This window comes from Rhyacophila brunnea, unplaced genomic scaffold, assembly GCF_057557595.1.
Source record: "Rhyacophila brunnea isolate RB1 unplaced genomic scaffold, BYU_Rbru_1.0 scaffold_2, whole genome shotgun sequence".
In the NCBI taxonomy this organism is placed as follows: domain Eukaryota; kingdom Metazoa; phylum Arthropoda; class Insecta; order Trichoptera; family Rhyacophilidae; genus Rhyacophila; species Rhyacophila brunnea.
The window spans coordinates 14,999,616-15,021,005 of record NW_028232859.1 but is presented as its reverse complement, the minus strand read 5'-3'; the positions used below and the strand labels follow the sequence as shown (position 1 = coordinate 15,021,005).

The window sequence follows — 21,390 nt, the reverse complement described above, 5'->3', positions numbered from 1 at the left end:
TCACTTCCTTTAAGGAACAGTGATCTTTCGGTGGCATTTTTTTAACACAAGTTTTGTGAATTTCGGGAAGAAACTTCTCAGGAAAATGCGAGGGACTACGAAATATCTATATACATTGAGATTTTCTTATCAGCTTGAAAAATAACCCTAAATGTAAGTGTGTCCAATTACTAGAACAGATTTAAATATTTTTTAGTACCTAATTGGACAGCCTGTCCAATTAGTGTGTTTGATTAAATTTATTTAATATTAAATGAATTTTTGTAGCCTTTAATGGTTCGTGCTTATTTATTATTAGCTTATTTACAAAAATTCAGTTGATTAGCTCTTTGCGTTCAGTTATTGACTGGTAGTCCAATTACTATAACACTGTACTGTCCCATTACTAAAATTTTTTTTTATTGTGTTTCAGATTCTACAACATGGGTTATTTATAATTTTTGTCATTTGAAAAATTTAATTATGTATTTAGGTATAGCCTTCATTTAGGCTAAGACTTTAGGTATCTAAACTAATCTGTAGTTTGATTTAAATGCTGTGTCCCATTACTATGTCAAAGGTGTCCCATTACTATGTTTTATCATTTTTTTCCGAAGAATATAAATTTTTATTAAATGCTTTTGGTTCTATTATTTTAACATGCATTTTCATAAAATTCATTCAATTCCGCATCTTTACATGTCAGATATGTTCCCTAGAGGCTAATATTCTTTGACTTATACTATTTTTAAAAAAGTCCTTTCCTTAAATGTCCCATTACTATAGCATTCACCCTAGGTAGGTATTTTGATTTTCAATGGTTTTGATTTGGATAAAGTATACCTCGCGTTGTAGTACCATAAACAAACTTTTTATTCACCATCACTGTACCGTACAAAAAATGGACGCCGCGTCTATGGTTGTTTGTGTTTGTCAAAATTAATATATTTTCACGAATTACTCAAAAAGTAAGCATAGGATTGTGTATATCGCCTCCTGGTTTTCAATTTTATTAGTTGTAGTTCATACGGTTCTTTTTATTTACGAAATGGAGTCGGACAATGAGTTTAGACTGGGTTTGCCGGGAAGCGCGCCAGAGAGTCCGCCGCCAATGGTTAGCCAAACGTCCGAAGAGTGTTTAGAAAATGCATCCGACTCTATTCAAGCGAATGGAGTTTCAGGTACGTAATAGCAACGTCGTAAAATGGCTTTATATAGAAACTCCCCGTCTGATAGTTGTGACGACATTCAACCCAATCAGTAATTTGCAAATGGACTTTCATTTCACACGCTATTCTTAGTTCCCCTGTCTCTGTGTAGAGTTCTTTTATCCAGTAGGATGCATATGGATATATTGTACTCTATTGTGCATTCATTAATTCAATATTTATGCTTGCAATTTGTATAGGAAGTCTGAATGGCAGTGAAGCAACTCCTGCCGCATCTGGACTAGATTCTGAAGCCGGCGTGATGAATTCTGGCCAGGATGAAGATGTTGCAGAAGGTGAAGGAGACGCAATGGAATTAGAGGAACCTCTTAATTCTTCTAGTTTGCAGACAGCTCATGATACAGCCACTTCGTACGTCGGAGACAATTGCTTGTCTACACCGGTAATACATCAACAGAAATATTCCTTCCTTGGTACTGGATATAATATTCATACTGTCATTAAAACGAGTGACAAGCTAATGGCGCAAAAACTATTCTATAGGTCAGGGATGGCGAACATTTTTACATACACGTGCTAAAATTTCCCAAAGATTATTTTTTGACTGACGTGCCGAACAGTTTTTCGAGTAGTTCGAGCAGGACAATAATGAAAAAATAGTTCTTTAAGGAAAAAAAAATCTCGGGCCGCAATGGGCTCTTTTTTTCACGGACGGCATGTTTTTTTGTCGGCAGTTCCTGGGTGGACCGCAGCAGGGTCATTTTCTTTAACCCTTTCAAAGTGTTACGAATCCTGGCTTAATACAACAGTTTTCAAGCATCAATAAATCGTCAAATGTCAGTCAAACATAATCGGTGTCAAGTTCAATGATTATGAATAAACACTTCAGTATTCAGTCTACCCAAACCACTTAATAAATTTCGACAAATATTTTATTTACACCCCACTTTTAAATATTATTACTTTGTTTTCATAATTAATCATGACACTATACCTACACTAAACAGAACACATAAAATCAACACCAATGTTCTACGTAATAATATTTTTTTTGCACTTCAAAATTTCAATAATTATTAAGCTTTTCATGATATTGTCTAAAACACGGGTATACACATAACGGCACATTGCACTTGGAACAGATAGGTATATATATCTTGAATACTTCCGAAACTAATGCATTCGTGATTTCGGCGACGGTTCTTGTCTTTTAATGTCTTCTGTATAATAGGTAGTTATTTGTTTCTATTACGATTCTGTCCATTATAATGCTTGAATTCAAAAAATGTTTAAAAAAAATCTATTTCTTTAGAGCTATCTGATAAATTTGTGTGCGGGCTAACTCCAGAAAAGAAATCATCAAATTCATGAACAACCGGTATGAAAGGCCCAGCAGTCCACGAAGACAGATCGTCAACATTACTATTTACATTTGAATTAGAGGGCAGTAGCATTTTCTGATGGGGCACTGGAAGTATCTGAATCATCGTAGTACTCATTTTCACTCGACTCATAATCTGAATCAGGATCATGAATTGGTTCTCCCATTTCATCGCACAAATTAGCAGGGATATCCATGGATCTCCACCTTGTCGTGGTGAGGAGGCTTGCGCGTTCCGAGGATTCGTAGGGCTATGCTGGCGGTAGTCTTAACTATAGGAAGGGTCTCCCAATCCAGACAGGTCTATGATGAGGAGCCAGACTACGAGGGGTCCACTGGAGGAAGGCAGCAATTTCTTCAATACTGACTAAGGGTGGTGATCAAGGGGGTTGGAACAGCCTTAGAGCAGACACTTGAAGGCATGAATACATTATGAACGGCTTCAATATTGCGATGTGGAAGGCAACGGGAAACCACCACATTAAAATCCCACGAAAACCACATGAAATGCAACATCAAAATCGTAACAGTACGTCAGGCGATCCGGCTGACACCCGGCGCCACGCAGGGTCCGGGCCGCGTGGTGTGAAATTGGATACTATCACAAAGAAAATAGGTACAAGGAGCGTAAGGGGATTTGTACAACACCCCAGAAAGCTCGCAATCATCGTAAAAGAGATGCAGAGATACAGCGTAAATATAATGGGTTTAAGCGAAACACATTGGAAACGACCCAGACACTTTGAGACCGAACTTGGCAACATGATATATTGTTCAGGACAAAACGAAAGTCGAAACAGAGTAGCTTTTATTGTACCACGAATTCTCCGAGATAGTGTCATTGGATACAATTCGATCAGTGACAGGATAATAACAATAAAGCTAACCGCCCAGCCATGTTTACAGAACATTATACAAGTATATGCACCTACAGCTGCATCAACAGACGAGGATAGCGAAGACTTTTTCAAGGAGCTAAGAAGCACAATCCAAGAAATACCCAAAAGAGAGATCACCGTTGTCCAAGGTGATATGAACGCCAAAGTCGGTAATACCATGAATGACAATCATCTCAGAGAGTTTATCGGTAAATTTGGACATGGAAATCACAACGCAAGAGGGGAAGATTTTTTGCAGTCCAATCATGAATACATGGTTCCAACATCACCCTAGGCCAGTGGTCAGCAAACCGCGACTCGCTAGCTTCATGTGGCTCTTTGGCCCCTTGAGTGTGGCTCTGCCACAAATGACCACGTATGGACTAAAACAGTAAAAGATAGAACAGTCAAAAGTCATCGAATATAACCAACCAGCAAGTCGAAGATCTTAAAATGGTTTCAGCTTTATTAATAGCAGTTGACGAGTCTTGTGACATAAATGATACAGCACAAATTTGTATGATTTATTTCATCTACAGGTCCTAAAGAACTTTTAGGATTATTGCCACTCAAAGGTCAAACACGTGGAGAGGATATTGCATATGCTGCATGGAAAAACATATTCCACTTGATAAAATTGTGTTAATTTCAACAGGTAGGGCAAAAAGTATGACCTATAGTTTAATTAAGAATTAAAGCTTTAATTAAAGTCTATTAAGTTAATAAGCAGTGTACCTACATATATAGTTTTAGTTTAAGAAATTTGGCTCAAAAGAAATCGCAATCGTTATACTATTGATATTTGGCTCTCTTAACTAATGAGTTAGCCGACCACTGCCCTAGGCGACTATATACATGGATTTCACCTGGTGATCGCTCTAGAAACCAGATTGATTTCATAACAATCAATAAAAGATGGTGGTCATCAGTGTTCAATGTACAAACCTACCCAGGTGCAGACTGCGGGAGCGATCACCAACTTCTTGTTGCCAACATGAGACTAAAGTTGAAAAGTACTAAACGACGAACGTCGAGACTACTCGACCGTTTATGTTTAAGGATACTACGACATCGCAATTTAGCGATGAGGTAAATCGTAAAATGATATCACTCTACGTAGACCCCAGCGATAATGTCGAAATAACATGGAATAAGTTGAAGGTAGCCACCTTATGTGCGATGGAGGAAGTCCAGATACTCAATAATAGTAAGGAACATCCGAAACGTCGCAAGATCTGGATATCTGATGAAACATGGGAGGCCATACAAACAAGAGCCGATCTTAGGAATAAGGGACTTAATTCAACTGAACATGCAAGGTACTCTGAACAAAACAGAGTTGTTCAGCGACTCTGTCGGCGGGACAAGAATCTTTTCTTCAGAAATAAATGTGAAGACACGAAACCCATGCTGTCAGAGTAGAAACTCACGATCTTTTCCATAAAATGAAAGAAAACACAGGAGATTTCAAGAAAATGAACTGGGCTATCGAGGAAGAGGACGGCACACTGTTTATGGAGTTGGATAGGGTTACGGCAAGGTGGAAAACATATTGTGAAGCCCTATACAGGGATACAGAAGGGGACAATGAGGTGGTTGACGTACGTATCGATGAGCAAGAACCTGAAATACTTTTTAGTGAAGTGATAGAGGCGATAAAGAGACTAAAAACCCACAAGTCACCAGGTGGCGATGGCATATCCGCAGAAGCCTTAAAAAGGTCAATGACAGAGTCAATTTTGATCCCCCTGCACAAAAATGTTCCTCACGTAAATATGAAAACTATCGAACAATCTCACTTATTTCACATGCAAGCAAGATCTTATTACATATAATCAGCAGACGTCTGAAGCATTTCATCGACCGACGAATACCCAAGGAACAAGCAGGTTTTGTTATGGGCAAGGGAACTCGAGAACAAATTCTGAACATTAGGCAACTAATTGAAAAATGCAGAGAGTTTAATACCCCTATGATGTTATGCTTCATTGACTATCAGAAGGCATTTGACTGCGTAAAATGGAACTGTATGTGGAAGGTACTTCTGGAAATGGGAGTTCCATCACACCTTACCTGTCTTATCAAAAACTTATATAACAATAGCCACACAAAGGTAAGAGCATGGTAGTGCGTTTTCTGAGAGTTTCCGAACCGAGAAGGGAGTTCGTCAGGGATGTGTTTTATCTCCCCAGTTATTTTTTTTTTTTAATTTTATTTATTAAGGAAACAAACAGTTACATATTGATTACAAAAATTTAAAATATAATAATGAAAAGTTATTGCAACCAGCAAAGTTTCCATGTATACATTATATTATAGTTAAGCCTAACAAGATAGAGAGTAAGAATAACATAAATATAAAGAAATTACATGAGAAAAATGAGGAAGAATAATGAATAATTAAACTATATACAAATAAAGTAACATAAAAAAAAAAATATATATATATATATTTATACAAAATTTTGGAGATAGCGCGTTTAAATGAAACAGGTGAATTATTAAAAGGATCAACGATGGAGAAATACATATTATAATTTAAACAAGAGCGCCGAATAAAAGAGTTTTGTGCATAATTAGAACTGCTATGACTGATATGGTACAAAGTTTGGTTTCGCGTAAATCTTGATGGACAATGGAAACCCACCCTTTCGAGTAGGTTTGGCGAGTCAACAAAACCATTGATAATTTTAAAAAGAAAATATTGATCAGATATAGAACGTCGACTTTCCAAAGATGGTACCATAAAAGTTGCAGTGGTTGAAATAGAATTAGATAAATCATAACAATAAGCTTTAAAATTGACGTGCTTACGAAATCGCTTTTGTATCGCAGTTATTCAATATATATGGAGAGTATACAATGCGAAGAGCCCTAGATCATTGGCAAGGCGAAATAACAATTGGTGGCCAGAAAATAAACAACTTAAGATTTGCAGATGATACCACACTAATCGCTGCTGATGAAAGAGAACTCACAGAGTTGCTACAGCAGGTAGAGAAAGAGAGTCGCAAATACGGCCTCCTTATTAATAGGAATAAGCCCAAGTTATCAATTATAATAGTTAATCAATATATAGGGTAACTGCATTAGTCCCCGGACAGCTTCAGTGTACGGACAGTTTTGTACAAATATAACGAAAATAAGCAAAGTATGAGAGTTTCATATGAAGGATGACTCACATATTGTGCCTGTATTGTTCCTTGAACAATACCATTATATTTGTCATGCAAAAAAGAATTCATTCAACAGTATTACCTTAGTAGTGGTGCGAGTGCTGACTCAACAAAAAAAATATTCGATTTCTTAAAAAATAATTAGTGAACGAAGGATTCAAAAAGTATGTTAAAACTATGATTATTTCATTTATTCACTTCAAAGATGTTTCATATTATTCAGTAATATGTTCTTGTATATTATTCAATGATAAAAATAATGTATTTTGTTAAATTTAGTTAAATATTTGGTGTCCGGCAACTAAAGTGCAGAATTTTATCTTTTTTTAGTTGTCGGACGCAGTGTCCGGGCACTGAATTTATAAGAGACATTGAGTATTTGTGTGTGTACAGTATCACATCGAGGCTTGCTTGGTTTTATACAAGTTAGAAAAGGACAAACATAGAATTGTAAATATTTTGACTAAAATTCAATATTGAATGACTGGACAAAGCTATTTTCTAATTAATTACTATATATTTACACAATTATCTCCAACAACTGGTACGAGTACGTCAAATGCAAGCACCAGTTCATCAAGTGTGAGCAATTTAACATTAAAATCTCATCTTTTTTACCCCAAACCTACTCAATTTGGGAGTAAAAATAGAATAATAAAAGACACTGTCAAAGCACCGAGCGCCATTACTTCGGAGGCGTGGAGGTAGATCATAGAAGAAAAAGTGAAGGATGACAAAAGTACAGCAATTCATAAAAGAGGAAAAGAGAAGACAAATAAAAAAAGGAAAGCGATAAAGGCGATTTTCCAAAATTGTTCAGATAAATTAGAAAGTGATGTTGAGGATGATTTATCAAAGAACATTGGCTGTGTTCGTTGGTTTCACCTTAAATGCACGACAATGTCTATGTTATCTTATAGTGAAGCATCACTAAAAGATTTTTTATGTAATTTTTGTTTAAACTCAGACCTAAATTAATATGTTAATCACCCGTATAATCACTCAGACACCCATATTAAGTTGAACCCAGGTTCCAGGTTTGTAGGTGTTTAGACATTAAGTCTTTTTTCTTCAGAGAAGGGATTAGGATTAGTATTGAAATTTATTTTAGTGTGTTTGGAAATATAATTATGGTGACTGAAGTGTTGAACCTTTTTAAAATTATCAATGGCAATAATTTAGTTGCCAGCAGTTCTCAAGTATGTTTTTTTTTTGTAAGCCTGCTTTGCATATTAAAGAACACAAACATAAGTTACACAGTTTGAGATTTTTGGATGTGATAAAAATTAATGTCAAAATTTGGTCAACTCACTTGAGATGTTTATTAGTATTACCATTTGATTTATGAAGTTCAGTTTTTTATTTCATTTTGCTTTGCCCAATTTGCACTCAAGATTACTTTGACAGAACTATATGAAAGAAACACATCGAATAAAATAAAAATATATGTTTTTTTTTCAAGTTAGCGGTTGCTTGAGTGCTCATTGTGAACTATTTCTGCTTTTATTGCATCACTGTATTAACTAAAATTGTTTAAATCTGAAAAAATATTTTTTTAACACCAAAACTTGTCTTATTTTCTATACGAAATAATCTGTCCGACCACTAAAAATAGTACGTCCGGAAACTAAGATTGTGTGTCTGGAAACTAAAAAAACCAACCATTTTTCTTAACTTGAGAAATATGATAGTAATTTACATAAATATAGATTTTTAAAATATTATAAACCAAAAGAATATATATTGTAATTATATAAAATATTATAAACCAAAAGAACATATTTTGTTTTCTTCTAAAAATGGAAAAGATAGCGAAAATAAGGTGAGAAAATAGTTAACTGTCCGGATACCAGTGCATTTACCCTATACCAATAATAGTTAATCAAATATCAATCAGTGGATAGTATTAATTCTATAGAGATTAGATTGCCCACCTTGTATTTCACCAAATTTAATAATTACATTAATGCAATGGCTTTTAGGTTGTGCTTCTTGACAGAGTTTACCCATTTGCTGATAAACATATCCACTCCATTTCAGCCATTTGGTGCGACATGACCTAATCTAATTTCATGTATAATTATTGGAACTCAATGTGTTTATTTAAATCCATAGTACCGATATGTGTGGTGTTCTCTGTTATCCCTTGATTTATCTTCCCATAATACATTAAATTCCAGACAAATACAGAATCAAACTCTCCGCAGATGGACATTGAACCGGATTCAGAAGGAGTGTTGGAGGGCGCGGGAGATGAGGAAGGACGAGCCGACTCGGGAGACTCGCCCGATCAGTCAGTTTCTTCGGCGGGAACCGGTGGGGCTCAGATTGCTGCACATACTGACCAAGGTTGTAATTCAAATAATACACCAACATACGAGCATGGAAAGTTACCAAACATGTGTCAGCCTAATTTTCATATTGTAAAAATCATTTTATAATAAGAGAATTAATGTTAATTAAAATATAATCAACAACTTATTACTTATTCAAATACAATCTTTTTTGGTGACATTTGAAGTAAAAAAATATGAGGGAAGACTGTTTAGTGTAGTCACCAAGCTGACAAATAGATATTATTAACACTAACAACAATATAATATATTATAAATCAATTAAAATGAGCATCGATACGATTGAATCTGTACCGGAAATTGTAATTGCTATTTTTAGGTTGATGATTGTTCATAGTGATCGGCATGAGTAGTCGAGTCTGCATTGGAGATGTAATTAGAGCATTCAAAACACAATCAACAGGCTGAACATGTAATTTGTCTTGCATTGTGCTAAAAATCAATGAAAAGAAAACCAATATTATGTGCGATTGCCCAAAATATCCCGAATGCCGAAAATATCCCGAAACAGAATGTCAAGAGTGTTAACAGCTTTAAATACCAAGGAAATGTGAAGCAGGAATCGATATCAATATTGTCTTTATTCTAATGATTTATTTTATTTCAGAAAATGACTTGGAGTCAGATCTTTCTCTGATCGCTGACGTTGCAAGCAGCGATGATATAGCACCGACAGACGTCTCCAGTGGCACTGGACATGCTCTTCAGACTACTGGAATTAGGTAAAAAATATAAAAATAAAGATGATTAAGAAAGCCCTTTATTAACCTTTTACAGGCGCGTGACATATGGTACTCATAGTAAATCGCGCGACACGTCCGTGACGTACAAAATATGTCATCATATTTTCGCGGCTTTTTAACTGTTAAATCGACCTTCTCTCAATTTTTAGTGTTGCTAGTGACATCTATGGAAATAATTGATGAAAATCTGCTTTTATTCAAAGGTAGACTTTCCTTTTGACAATTTATACGAACAAAGGCTAGTCAGTTTGGGATAAAGATATTTGTAATGGCCGATTGTTATACTGGATTTGTTTTGGAAATAATTATATATACTGGAAAACAAACCGAGATCATTACCCGAAACTATATTGGCATATCAGGAAATGTTTTGGCTACTTTACTGAAGCCATATTTGAACAAAGGCCACACATTATATATTGAAATTGGTATAGTAGTCCAACACCGTTCAAAAATGGCACAAATGCTTGTGGAACAGTAAGACGGAATAGACTCGTAATGTCAAATTTCACCACCAAATTAAAAAAGGTGAATCCGAATCGTTTCAGACAGACGATATGATGGCTCTTTCTTGGAAAGACAAAAAGATGTGACCATGTTGACCACTAAGCCGACAGGAAAAGTCGATTGTAAATCGAAAGAACCGATTGTGAAACCCGTGTGCATAGTAGATTACAATAGAAACATGGGTGCAGTGGATCACGGTGACATGGTCATTTCTTCCGTCACATGTGCCAGAAAAACAATTACTCATTGGTGCCCAAACACGAGAAATTCTCATGTTAGAACAGGTACTCAGTAATTGTTTCTTACATTATATTAGAGCATCTATTGAAAAATTTTGGTATGAAATGTGTTTAAAAATAGGTTCGCTGCAGGGTGAATATATTAGATAACAAGGATTCTTAACAACCAGTATAAAATATCATACAAAAAAAATAGTAGATTTTTTATTTTTGCAATAAAATTCGCGGCGTGCAAGGTACCGCCATACATACACCTACCGGCAGTAAAAAGGTTAGGAATGAACATCTGTTGAAATATTTACAAACCTTGGAAGCTATTTTAGATAAAGGATAATAGAGGGAACAGCTTTATTGCAAATTATCATTTGTATTTTGAAGTTTCCTTAGCATTAATTCCAACATTGACAAAAAACGTAAAGAAACTAATAATTATGTAAATATATTATATAGTATAATAGTGTAAATATTTTTCTAAGATTTATTTATTGTATTTACATATGCTTCGTTGTCTGTTTGATGGAAGTTTTTTTATTTGCGAAACTATTTTTTAAAGTGAAACAAATTGTGGCAACCCTAATTCTTGTGCAAATGTGATAACAGATTTACGAGATTTCATATGAATAATTTTTTTTGGAGCTTATCATGACATATCAATGTCAGTGGTATATTTTTTTATTTTTATATAGAATTTTTTATTTAATTTAAATATACTAGCTGAGCCATCTGGCTCTCGCCAGTCTGTCTTGCTAGGTCTTGCAGACAGCTTTTCGTCATAATGACATGGTGTTGGATTTTCACTTCGGGATGGATTTTCATTCATGTCAGACAGTTTGACATTTCGCTGATTTGTCAGTTTTACGATTTTCATGTCGTCACTGCCAATACAAATTTAGAGTCATATGCATAGTCTATTCTGGAGTCTGGCCTTCACAATATCGTCTGAAGCCATTTCAGGCTACTATGCGTAGCAGAACAGCTGGCAATCGCCGATTGCTACCACTGACATTTTAATTTTAATACAATATATGTGTAAGTATGTGCATTTAAATATGTGGAATCACCTTAAAGAGGCCTTCATCCAGCAGTGGATTGATACAGGTTGATAACGATATAAATGGGTAGGTATATAATATCACAAATTTACAAAAAAATTTAGCAGTTTACATGACCAAGAAGAGTAGAATTATGTTGGTATAACCTTCATCCAGCAGTGGATTGATCTTGGTTGATGATGATAATGGCGATATTTTGAATGGGTAAATATAATATCAGCAATTTTGATAAATATAGCAATTTATCTAACCGACAGAAATGCAAACAATTTAAAGAGACCTTCATCCACCAGTGGATTGATTCAGGCTTATAGGCAATATAAATAGATATAATTTAATATCTTCTTCTTCTTCTTTGGCCATATCCGCCCCTTAGCTGGAGCATATGGACACCACGCGGCGCCTCCAAGAATCCCTGTCGCTCGCCAGTCTTCTTGCTTCGTTCCAGGTCAAACCAGCATCCCGTAGCTCCGCCGTATACACTCTCTAGATTGTATTTAGCGGCTTTCCAGGACGCCGGAATCCGGTCGGCTTGAAGAACAGGCAAGCCAGGTTGAAGTTCTCTTCTGGCATCCGCAGCACGTGGCCGAGCCAGGTCCAACGTCGCCTCTTCACTTTCAGCGTGATGAGAGGCTGCTTGGTGCGTTCTCTTATCTCCTCGTTGCTCCTAAAGTCAGACCATTGCACACCCAGTATTCGTCGCAAACATCTGTTTTCGAAGCTCAGTATACGGTTGCTCCGAGCCTTCGTAAGGTGCAATGATTCGCTACCGTAAAGCAGCACCATCAGAATGCAAGCGTCGAATAGGCGGCATTTGGTTTTGACCGAGTATAATCGTGAGTCCCAGACATTCCGCATCGAGTTGAATGTTGCTCCAGCCATTCCCATTCGGATTGCGAGCTCTTTCTGCAAAATGCCATCTCCCGTGATGTGTACCCCCAGGTACTTGAAGCTGTCGACGCTCTCGATGTTTTGTCCGTCGCTAATCAGAGGGAAATCTGGATCAGGACAGGTGCTATTACACAGGACGTTGGTTTTCTTCGCGTTGATTTTCAAACCAACGCGAGAGGAGTTCTCGATTGTCTCTTGAATGTCTTCGATTGAGTTGTCGAATAGGACAGCGTCATCGGCATATTCCAGGTCGCATAGCTTCACCGTGGGGGTAACAGGTATGCCTTGGTCGGGTGGTATTGACTTCCGTAGTATGAAGTCAAAGAGAATGATGAAGAGAAACGGTGCAAGGACACAACCCTGTCTGACTCCGGTCGTGACCCCGAACCATTCCGTGACAGTGTCTCCAATTCTGACACAGCATTCGCTATTCTCGGGCAGGCTTTTGATTATGGCAATGATCTTGGGAGGGATCCCGTATGCTCCTAGTATCGTCCAGAGGGAGGGGCGGTGCGGACTGTCGAAGGCCTTCTCATAATCCACAAAGCAGCAAGCCATCGGACTGTTCAGCTCATGGCTCTGCTGGAGAAGACATCGAAGGTTGTGGATTTGGTCTGCACACGCTCGACCAGGTAGAAACCCGGCTTGGTTTTTCCTGAGGACGTGCATTATTGGGTCCCTTATTCTCATAAAGATGATGTTTGCCAAAATCTTTCCCGGAACACTGAGTAGCGTAATGCCTCGGTAATTGTCGCAGCTTAGAGGGTTACCTTTTTTATGAAGTGTGATGATTTAACCGGTCACCCAGTCCCTTGGACAGCGCTCTTCTTCCCACACCTTTGTCATCAGATGAAACATAGGGTGCAGGATTGCGCTTAGGCTGTACTTGAGGAATTCAGGGTGAATCCCGTCTCCCCCCGGTGCCTTTCCGTTCTTGAGCCTTTTCACAGCCGATTTTATCTCGGTGTGCGTGGGCGGGCAATCGGAAATGTCGGTCGCTTGGGGAATGTCCAAAAGTAAAGCTTCCGCAGATATGTCACAGGGATCCAAAGGGGGTGAGCGGTTCAAATCTTCTTGACACATTCTGCGTCAGACTCTATTGCTCCACTGGGACCACGAATGGCTCCGGGAGTCGGTGGTCGCCTGCCGCAGACTTCACGGGTGATTCGGAAGAGTTTCCTGGTGTCATTTCTGCTTGCTGCCTCCTCTGCCGCTTCAATTTGCCGGTTCATAAAATTGCGCTTGTCCAACCGCACGGATCGTTTGACTACCCTGTCTTGGGTCTGGTAGTCAGTCCGGCGGTTCTCGGTTCGGTTGGGGTCTGTCTCCTCGTCTCTCAGGGCTTTCAGCCTGGCTCGTTTTCCAATTTCAACCCACGTTTCGTCAGACATCCACTTTGGCTGCTCACTCCTTCTGGTACCAAGGACGGTACGAGCCGACGACACAATCGCACTCTTTATGAGGCTCCAGTCCGCCTCAATGAGGTCGGTTTCAGATATCTGCCGCTCGTAGATATGATCTACACTATCTCGTCCAGCAGTTTCGAAGTCGATCCGAATTCTACGGCGTCGGAGCTTCTCAACGTCAATTCGTTCGCACTTTGGAGGCCTCGCCTGCCGACTGAGTTTTACTCGGATGTTTCCAATGAGTAACTCATGATCTCTATGGATGTCGGCGCCTCTGTAAGTACGTACGTCGAGAAGTTCCTTTCGGTGCTTCAAGCTGTACAAAAAGTGGTCAATCTGCGTCCTAGTGCGTCCATCAGGAGACGTCCACGTATATTTGTAAATTTCTTTGTGGGGAAAAACAGTGCCTCCAATAGCGAGCTCGTTCAGAGTGGCGAATTCTACGAGTCGCTCACCATTATCGTTGGGGTCACCGAGGCCGTGTCGTCCCATCACCGTGGGGCCAAGCACCGGGTCTGCTCCTACTCGCATTATAATCCCCCATTATAATCACGCGGTCTCTTCGGGGGATGGCGGAGACTGCCGCGTGGAGAGAATCGTAGAAGGCATCGTTTATCTGCGCGTCGGCACCCTCAGTGGGGGCGTAGCACTGAAAGACGGTCAAGGAGCTACCAGGCGTCTCGAAGGAGGCACGTATCAGTCTCTCCGAGATTGGTTCCCATTTCACGAGGCAACGGGCCGCTCTCTTTGACATCAATACTGCCACTCCCTGGCGATGATATTGCTCCTGACCTGAGTAGACAATAGAGTAACCCTCAATCAACTTTCTCCCGGCTCCTTTCCAGCGCACTTCGCTCAGCCCTAGGATGTCCATACCGTAGGTGTGCATGATGCGAGTGGCGTGCAGGTCCTTTCCGGGGGTACGCAGGGTGCGAACATTATATGTCCCAATGCGCATACTCAAGTTGTTAGAGAGGATTACTCTACCTGTTTCATTGTCCATTTCCATGCAAGGTCGTCGTTTTACAGAGCCGGTTGTCGTCCGAGGCTGCTGTGTAGGTGTTATTTTAATCTGTTTCATTTAAGGAGGCAAGGTGATAAGCCTAGCGCTCCCGAGGCCTGAGCCACGAGGGCCCTGAGGGTCGGCTCGACCAGGTTTTTCTGTCGGGGATTTCCTTCCCTTAGCCAGATGGCCAGTTTTGTGGCGCCGGTCACTTGCCCTTCGCCCCCTGCTGTTAGCTACAGCTTACGCTGCATTGCCCGGAGGTCGCCGCGGGGAGGCCAGCAGATGGGACTTGCTGGCAGTTTGGCATTTCCCAACTTTTGCTATGAACACATCTACTGGCGTCAATGTGTCCACTCGGGGCCGACCAGCCGTTTGGGTAAATATAATATCACCGATTTTGATAAATACAGCAATTCAAATGACAGAAAGGAGTAGAATCAGGCTAGGAAGGCCTTTATCCAGCAGTGGATGGGTTCAGGTCGATGATGATAAGGACGATAGAAACAGGTATAATATCACAAATTCGTTAAACCGATAGTAGTAAAATCAGATTGCGGAACCCTTCATCCAGCAGTTGATTGATCCTGGTTGATGATGATATGAATATGTAGATAAATATAGTATCACCGATTTTGATAAATACAGCAATTCAAATGACAGAAAGGAGTAGATTCAGGCTAGGGAGGCTTTTATCCAGCAGTGGATTGGCTCAGGTCGATGATAATAAGGATTATAGAAATAGGTATAATATCACAAATTCGTTCAACCGATAGTAGTAGAATCACGTTACGGAACCCTTTATCCAGCAGTGGATTGGCTCAGGTCGATGATAATAAGGATTATAGAAATAGGTATAATATCACAAATTCGTTCAACCGATAGTAGTAGAATCACGTTACGGAACCCTTTATCCAGCAGTGGATTGATGATGATGACGACAATATGAATATGTAGATAAATAACATTAGCATTTTTAATAAATATAAAAATTCAAGACTCAAGAATACAATCAACGTGGAGCAGCCTTCATCCAGCAGTGGATTTATTGAGGCTCGTGATAATAACGCATTATATTAAATAGATAGGTAGATAATATAATATCACTGATTTTGATAAATATCACAATTCATGTGTAAGTAAGGAGTAGAATAAGGCTGAGGAGGCCTTCATCCAGCAGTGGATAGGTCCAGATTGATGATGATAAGGATGATAAAAATAGGTAGATATTATACTATATCACAAATTTTGATTACTATAACAATTCGTATTAATTTCTTTCATTGTTTGCAATTGCAACTTTGTAAGTTTAATATGACTATATTAATCTATGGAAATTAGTAGCCTATTGTACGACAACATCTTCTTGGCTAAGCTTCTAGGCGCTGCTGTCTACTAAATGGGAGGAGCTTCTTAGTTTATAATGGGATTCCAGGTAAAAATGGGCGGAGCATGTTAGTTCACAGTATTAACACGTAGCCAAAAAGATGTTGTCATACAATAGGTAATTAATTATTCAATAAAAAAAAGAGTGCGTGAACAACCACAAAGAAGTATTTAAAAAAATCAAATTTGGAATTCAATTATGTTATCTATGGAATAATTCCACATGTTGTTGGTAAGTTTTTTTATAATTTATTAAACCCTGCCTCAACCAAGCAATAGTAGTTAAAAATATTATTCTATCTATTAAAATCCTTACAGTACATCTGTTGTGTCCGCATTAGATATAATTAATAAGTTTTTTAAATGTCGTAATTAAATATCAATTAAATACTCCGCGGCGAATGAGATATTAAATATCCAAAATGATGTATGATTTAATGGCATCATTTTAAATATTTCATAGACAGATGCGTATTATGGCTTGGTTTCCCAGGGTATAATTGAATTTTAAAAACTAACCAATACCATCTGTAAATTATAGTCTTATTTAAATGTAAACAAATACGTATAACTGACAAAGCTTACTCTGCCGTATCTATGGTGGATCCAGCCTACCTCCACCCATCGCCACAGCAGGATAGTCTAATTTTTCATACATTTAGATTATTGCGTTGTTACAATACGTTTTATTTATTGAATGGGGAAGATCCCATTAAATTGAAAAAATGTAAAAACTATGTCTTTTAAGATACTCATAATTACCACTCTAAAGGGGTGTGTCCATATGCTTTGCTTAGGAGCAAAAATACTATTTTATTTTAAAATTAGTAGGTTTTTAATAATACTACTGAATAAATCCCAACATGCTTAATTTATTATTTAACAAATTATCTGGGTGAGGAAATAAAAATGATATTATTTTTTTCACTTACAAAAAAAGGAAAAGTAGTAGCTACTTACTTATAGTACCTACCTAATTATGGTGTAAAATTGTAATAATTGACTACTATTAGAATATTATTTGCCAATAACCGATAAGATATAAGCGATGTTACGGGTAATAAAGAATAAATGATACGTAATGTCATTTTAACAATAATAATAAGAAGAAACATTATTGAAATTTAATAATTATTAATAACATCGCGAATTAAATATTATTTGTAATAAACGTGACATGAATTTCATTTACCTACCTACCTAAATGTAAAAAGAATACTATTACATAATATATCAGGATAATCAAGGTGTCTGAAATTATTATTCTTTGATGTTAGTATTAAAATTCTCCATTATTACTATTGGCAATGAATACACATATAATATTGCAATAAATGTTTATGCTATTTGAAATGTCACATTACTGTTCGATGTTTTTTAGGATTTTCACAAATTCTAAATTTGAAAATATTCTGACACGTCAACTAAATAAGCGAAAGAAAACAAATGACAATCATTAGTCTATTAGTTTGACAGATTAAAAGCAGTGACATGGTTTTAGATTATAATTTTGTAGTAATTAGTGAGGAAATATGCAATTTAAAACCCAAAGTACGCCTATGTGCATCTTACAGATTTGAATAGTTTTGTGGAATATTAATTCAGATTTGTGAAATTTCGATTATATAGAAAGTATTAAGCGACATTATAATCAATTTGCCGTAGATGGCCAGCAAGATGCGCAAATGTATGGTGACGGATATAAAACGCTATTTAAAAACGATATTATCTGTGATTGTGTCGAGTTTTATCAGATTGTGCCGGATTCAAATGGAAGTAGATTCGGGACACCAAAAATTGAAGTGAATTCCTTTAATAATCAGCAAAATGGCATTTAAATAAAAAATATGGTGCGTTTTCCAAAATCTCTTTGAATAATAATATATAGGAGACTAGCTGAGCCAGCTGGCTGTCGCCAGTCTGTCTCGCTAGGTCTTGCAGACAGCTTGGCATCCTAATGACATGGTGTTGGATTTGAATACAATTATTGTGAAGAATGCATAGACGACGCCATAGTTTTCCCTTGTCACTGCCAATACAAATTTGAGGTCATCCGCGTTGTTTAGTCTGGAGTCTGGCCTTCATAATGTTGCCTGATACCTCAGGCTGCTAGGTTTAGCAAAACAGCTGGCAATCACCGATTGCTACCACTGACATTTTGATATAATGTGTATAGGTAATATGAATGTTTCGTTAAATCACGTACATTTAAATATGATAAATTATACATCTGAACCGCTCGAATACAAAGCAATATGTGATTATCATGAAAATAGCGATCCAATATAATGTGAATATTAATCTCCCGCGGGGCCCATTTAGAATAGAAGAAGGTACATAAGCAATGTAAAAAATAAATTTTAACATTATTTTGTTTCAATGTTGGTGCGGTACATTCATATCGAAAGAAATGTTGATAAATAATGAAGCAATGTATACATCTGAGAGGAATAAATCAATTCTGATTAGAATAGGAATTTATAAGACCCAAAGGTATGGAATCAGCTTAGAGGCCTTCATCCAGCAGTGGATTAATCCAGATGATGATGATAATGACGATATTATGAATGGGTAAATATAATATCAGCAATTTAGATAAATATAGCAATTCATATGACCGACAAAAATACAAATAACTTACAGAGGCCTTCATCCACCAGTGGATTGATTCAGGCTCATGATGATAATGCCATTATAAATATATATAATAGAACCGATTTTGATAAATATAGCAATTCAAATGACAGAAAGGAGTAGAATTAGGCTAGGGAGGCCTTTACCCAGCAGTGGATTGGTTCAGGTCGATGATGATAAAGACGGTAGACATAGGTATAATATCACAAATTTGTTAAACCGATATTAGTAGAATCAGGTTGCGGAACCCTTCATCCAGCAGTGGATTGATCCTGGTTCATGATGATGATGATGATGATGATGATGATGATGATGACGATATGAATATGTAGATAAATATAATATCACCGATTTTGATAAATACAGCAATTCATATGACAGAAAGGAGTAGAATTAGGCTAGGGAGCCCTTTATCTAGCAGTGGATTGGTTCAGGTCGATGATGATAAAGACGATAGAAATAGGTATAATATCACAAATTCGTTAAACCGATAGTAGTAGAATAGAGGTTGCGGAACCCTTCATCCAGCAGTGGATTGATCCTGGTTGATGATGATGATGATGATGACGATATGAATATGTATACTGGTTCAAAAAAATAGTATTTATAGCCATATTTAAAAAAAAAGAACACTATGTGTGTATACATTTTTATGAAGACGTTACATTTATTTTGAGGTTATGGGTACCTATTTAATTTTTGAGACGATGTTATGAATTAATTCGCATTTAATATCTCTCGGGAACATGATTAAATCAAATAAAGTATGTGTATCAGTCGATCCGATGTTTGTCAAAAATGAATTTTAATTTTAAATTATATTTATATCCAGGCTTTAAATAATTTTCATTGGTTCAAAAAAATATTATTTATAGCCATACTCTAAAAAACAAAAAAAGAACACTATATTGTGTGTATACATTAAATGATCACGTTACATTTATTTTGAGGTTATGGGTACCTATTTAATTTTTGTGGCGATGTTATTAATTAATTCGCATTTAATATCTCTCGGGAACATGATTAAATTAAATAAAGTAGGTGTACCAGTCGATCCGATTAGGAATAGTCTGTCAAAATGCATTTTAATATAAATATCGTACTCAAAAGTATATTAGTACTACATTGTTGCAAACGTGTAAACGTGCCAGCCATAAAAAAGTATTTAAAAAGAATCAAATTTGGAACACCAGTGGCGGACGTGCCTGTCAGATTTTTATTTACGTAGTGAATTGTACCAAGAATATGGTTTTTTCACCGGAAAAAAGTGTGCCAATGCCTACATTACGATATTTGAATAAAAATAATCGAATTTGTTTGTCAAATAAAGGATTAGAAGGTCTTAAGCGACGAAGACGTCATTCTGTGAGACGTAAACAGTAAATATGGCGATTGTATACGGTGTGTAAGAAAATATCGGATATAAACGTCACGTACATGTAAAATCAAGGAAAATTTCTGAAATGTGTTCAATTCAATCGGTAGATAATCGGTAGCGCACATTTTGAAGTGACGATGTAAAAATAACAATAAAATGTCGCTTAAATGAGCTTTTAGTGCGTTTTCCAAAATCTCTTAGGATAATAATATATAGGAGATAATTCTTGGGCCCTGTTAGTATAAACTCTGTATATCGGCCGGGCTGCTAAAAGGTTAAGGTGAAGCCAAAATATCTGAAAATGAAACTAAAGAACAGGTTACTGACGTTAACTTGCATTATAGAGTCATTTGTAGCAAGTTCACATCTTGCTCGGAGATGTACTTATTTGCCAGGGGTGAACTGAGATCAAAATGCCTTGCATTATATTGTTACAAGCCTAACCCAATGCCCACAATAACAATAAAAATCATTCTGGAATCGCTATCAAATGTAATGGTACGTTTACATCTGACACTTATACCGTTATACTTATTTTATGTGTCGGACATAAAATTTCATTTACTGTTTACACCTGCATGGATCTGACATAAAATTCTGGTATACTTCTCGTTGAAATAAAGTCTCGACACTTTATTCAATGGCAACATTGGAATAAATATATGCGGTGTTTACATATGATATTGTAATTTATTCGGACACTTATTTTGTATACTTCTCAAAAACGTTATGTCAGTTGTCAATATGGGAATGTTAAAAAAGAAAGCAGCGAGTGTTATTATTTTAAGTCTTTTGGCAACAAAAAGGAGGAAAAAATGGTCTAGATGGGTGCGGGAATGGATTCAGCGACGAGAAGAACTAGGTGCCTTCCGTTTAATGTCAGAGTTTAAAATCGAAGATCCAACTCAATTTGTGAACTTTAGTTTGCAAGATTGGACCTTTTGCCAAAAAACAAGACACACAATTCAGAAATGCGTAGAAGAACGATTAACAGTAACATTGCGATATCTAGCACTTGATCGTCATTGCATATTCAATATAATATTATCGTACCTAATACGAGTGCAGGTGTGGGCCAAAATGAATTAGGTAATACCATTTGAAGCGCATTTTTTCTTCACAGAGTGCATCAGAATTAATCGTATGTGCCGAGAACAAGCGATATTTTATTTTCGAACAAAATCCATAGAACACGGCACATCCGATTTATTTCT

The 21,390-nt window shown here is 37.0% G+C and overlaps 1 protein-coding gene across 8 annotated transcripts in view; it reads left to right on the top strand.

Moving 5' to 3' along the window:
• The first annotated feature begins 868 nt into the window (after positions 1–868).
• LOC147071912 (uncharacterized) overlaps positions 869–21,390 on the top strand; it is a 52,310-nt gene continuing 31,788 nt past the window's right edge. For 4 of the 8 annotated variants that reach the window (XM_085947486.1, XM_085947484.1, XM_085947483.1 and 1 more), the window contains exons 1-4: positions 869–947; positions 1,388–1,590; positions 8,764–8,932; positions 9,545–9,659. In XM_085947486.1, coding sequence (XP_085803612.1) covers positions 1,450–1,590; positions 8,764–8,932; positions 9,545–9,659 — 425 coding nt within the window. In that variant the 5' untranslated portion in view covers positions 869–947; positions 1,388–1,449. Of the gene's footprint in view, positions 1,161–1,387; positions 1,591–8,763; positions 8,933–9,544; positions 9,660–21,390 lie in introns of all 8 variants that reach the window. The other 4 variants (XM_085947482.1, XM_085947480.1, XM_085947479.1 and 1 more) reach the window with 1 other exon arrangement.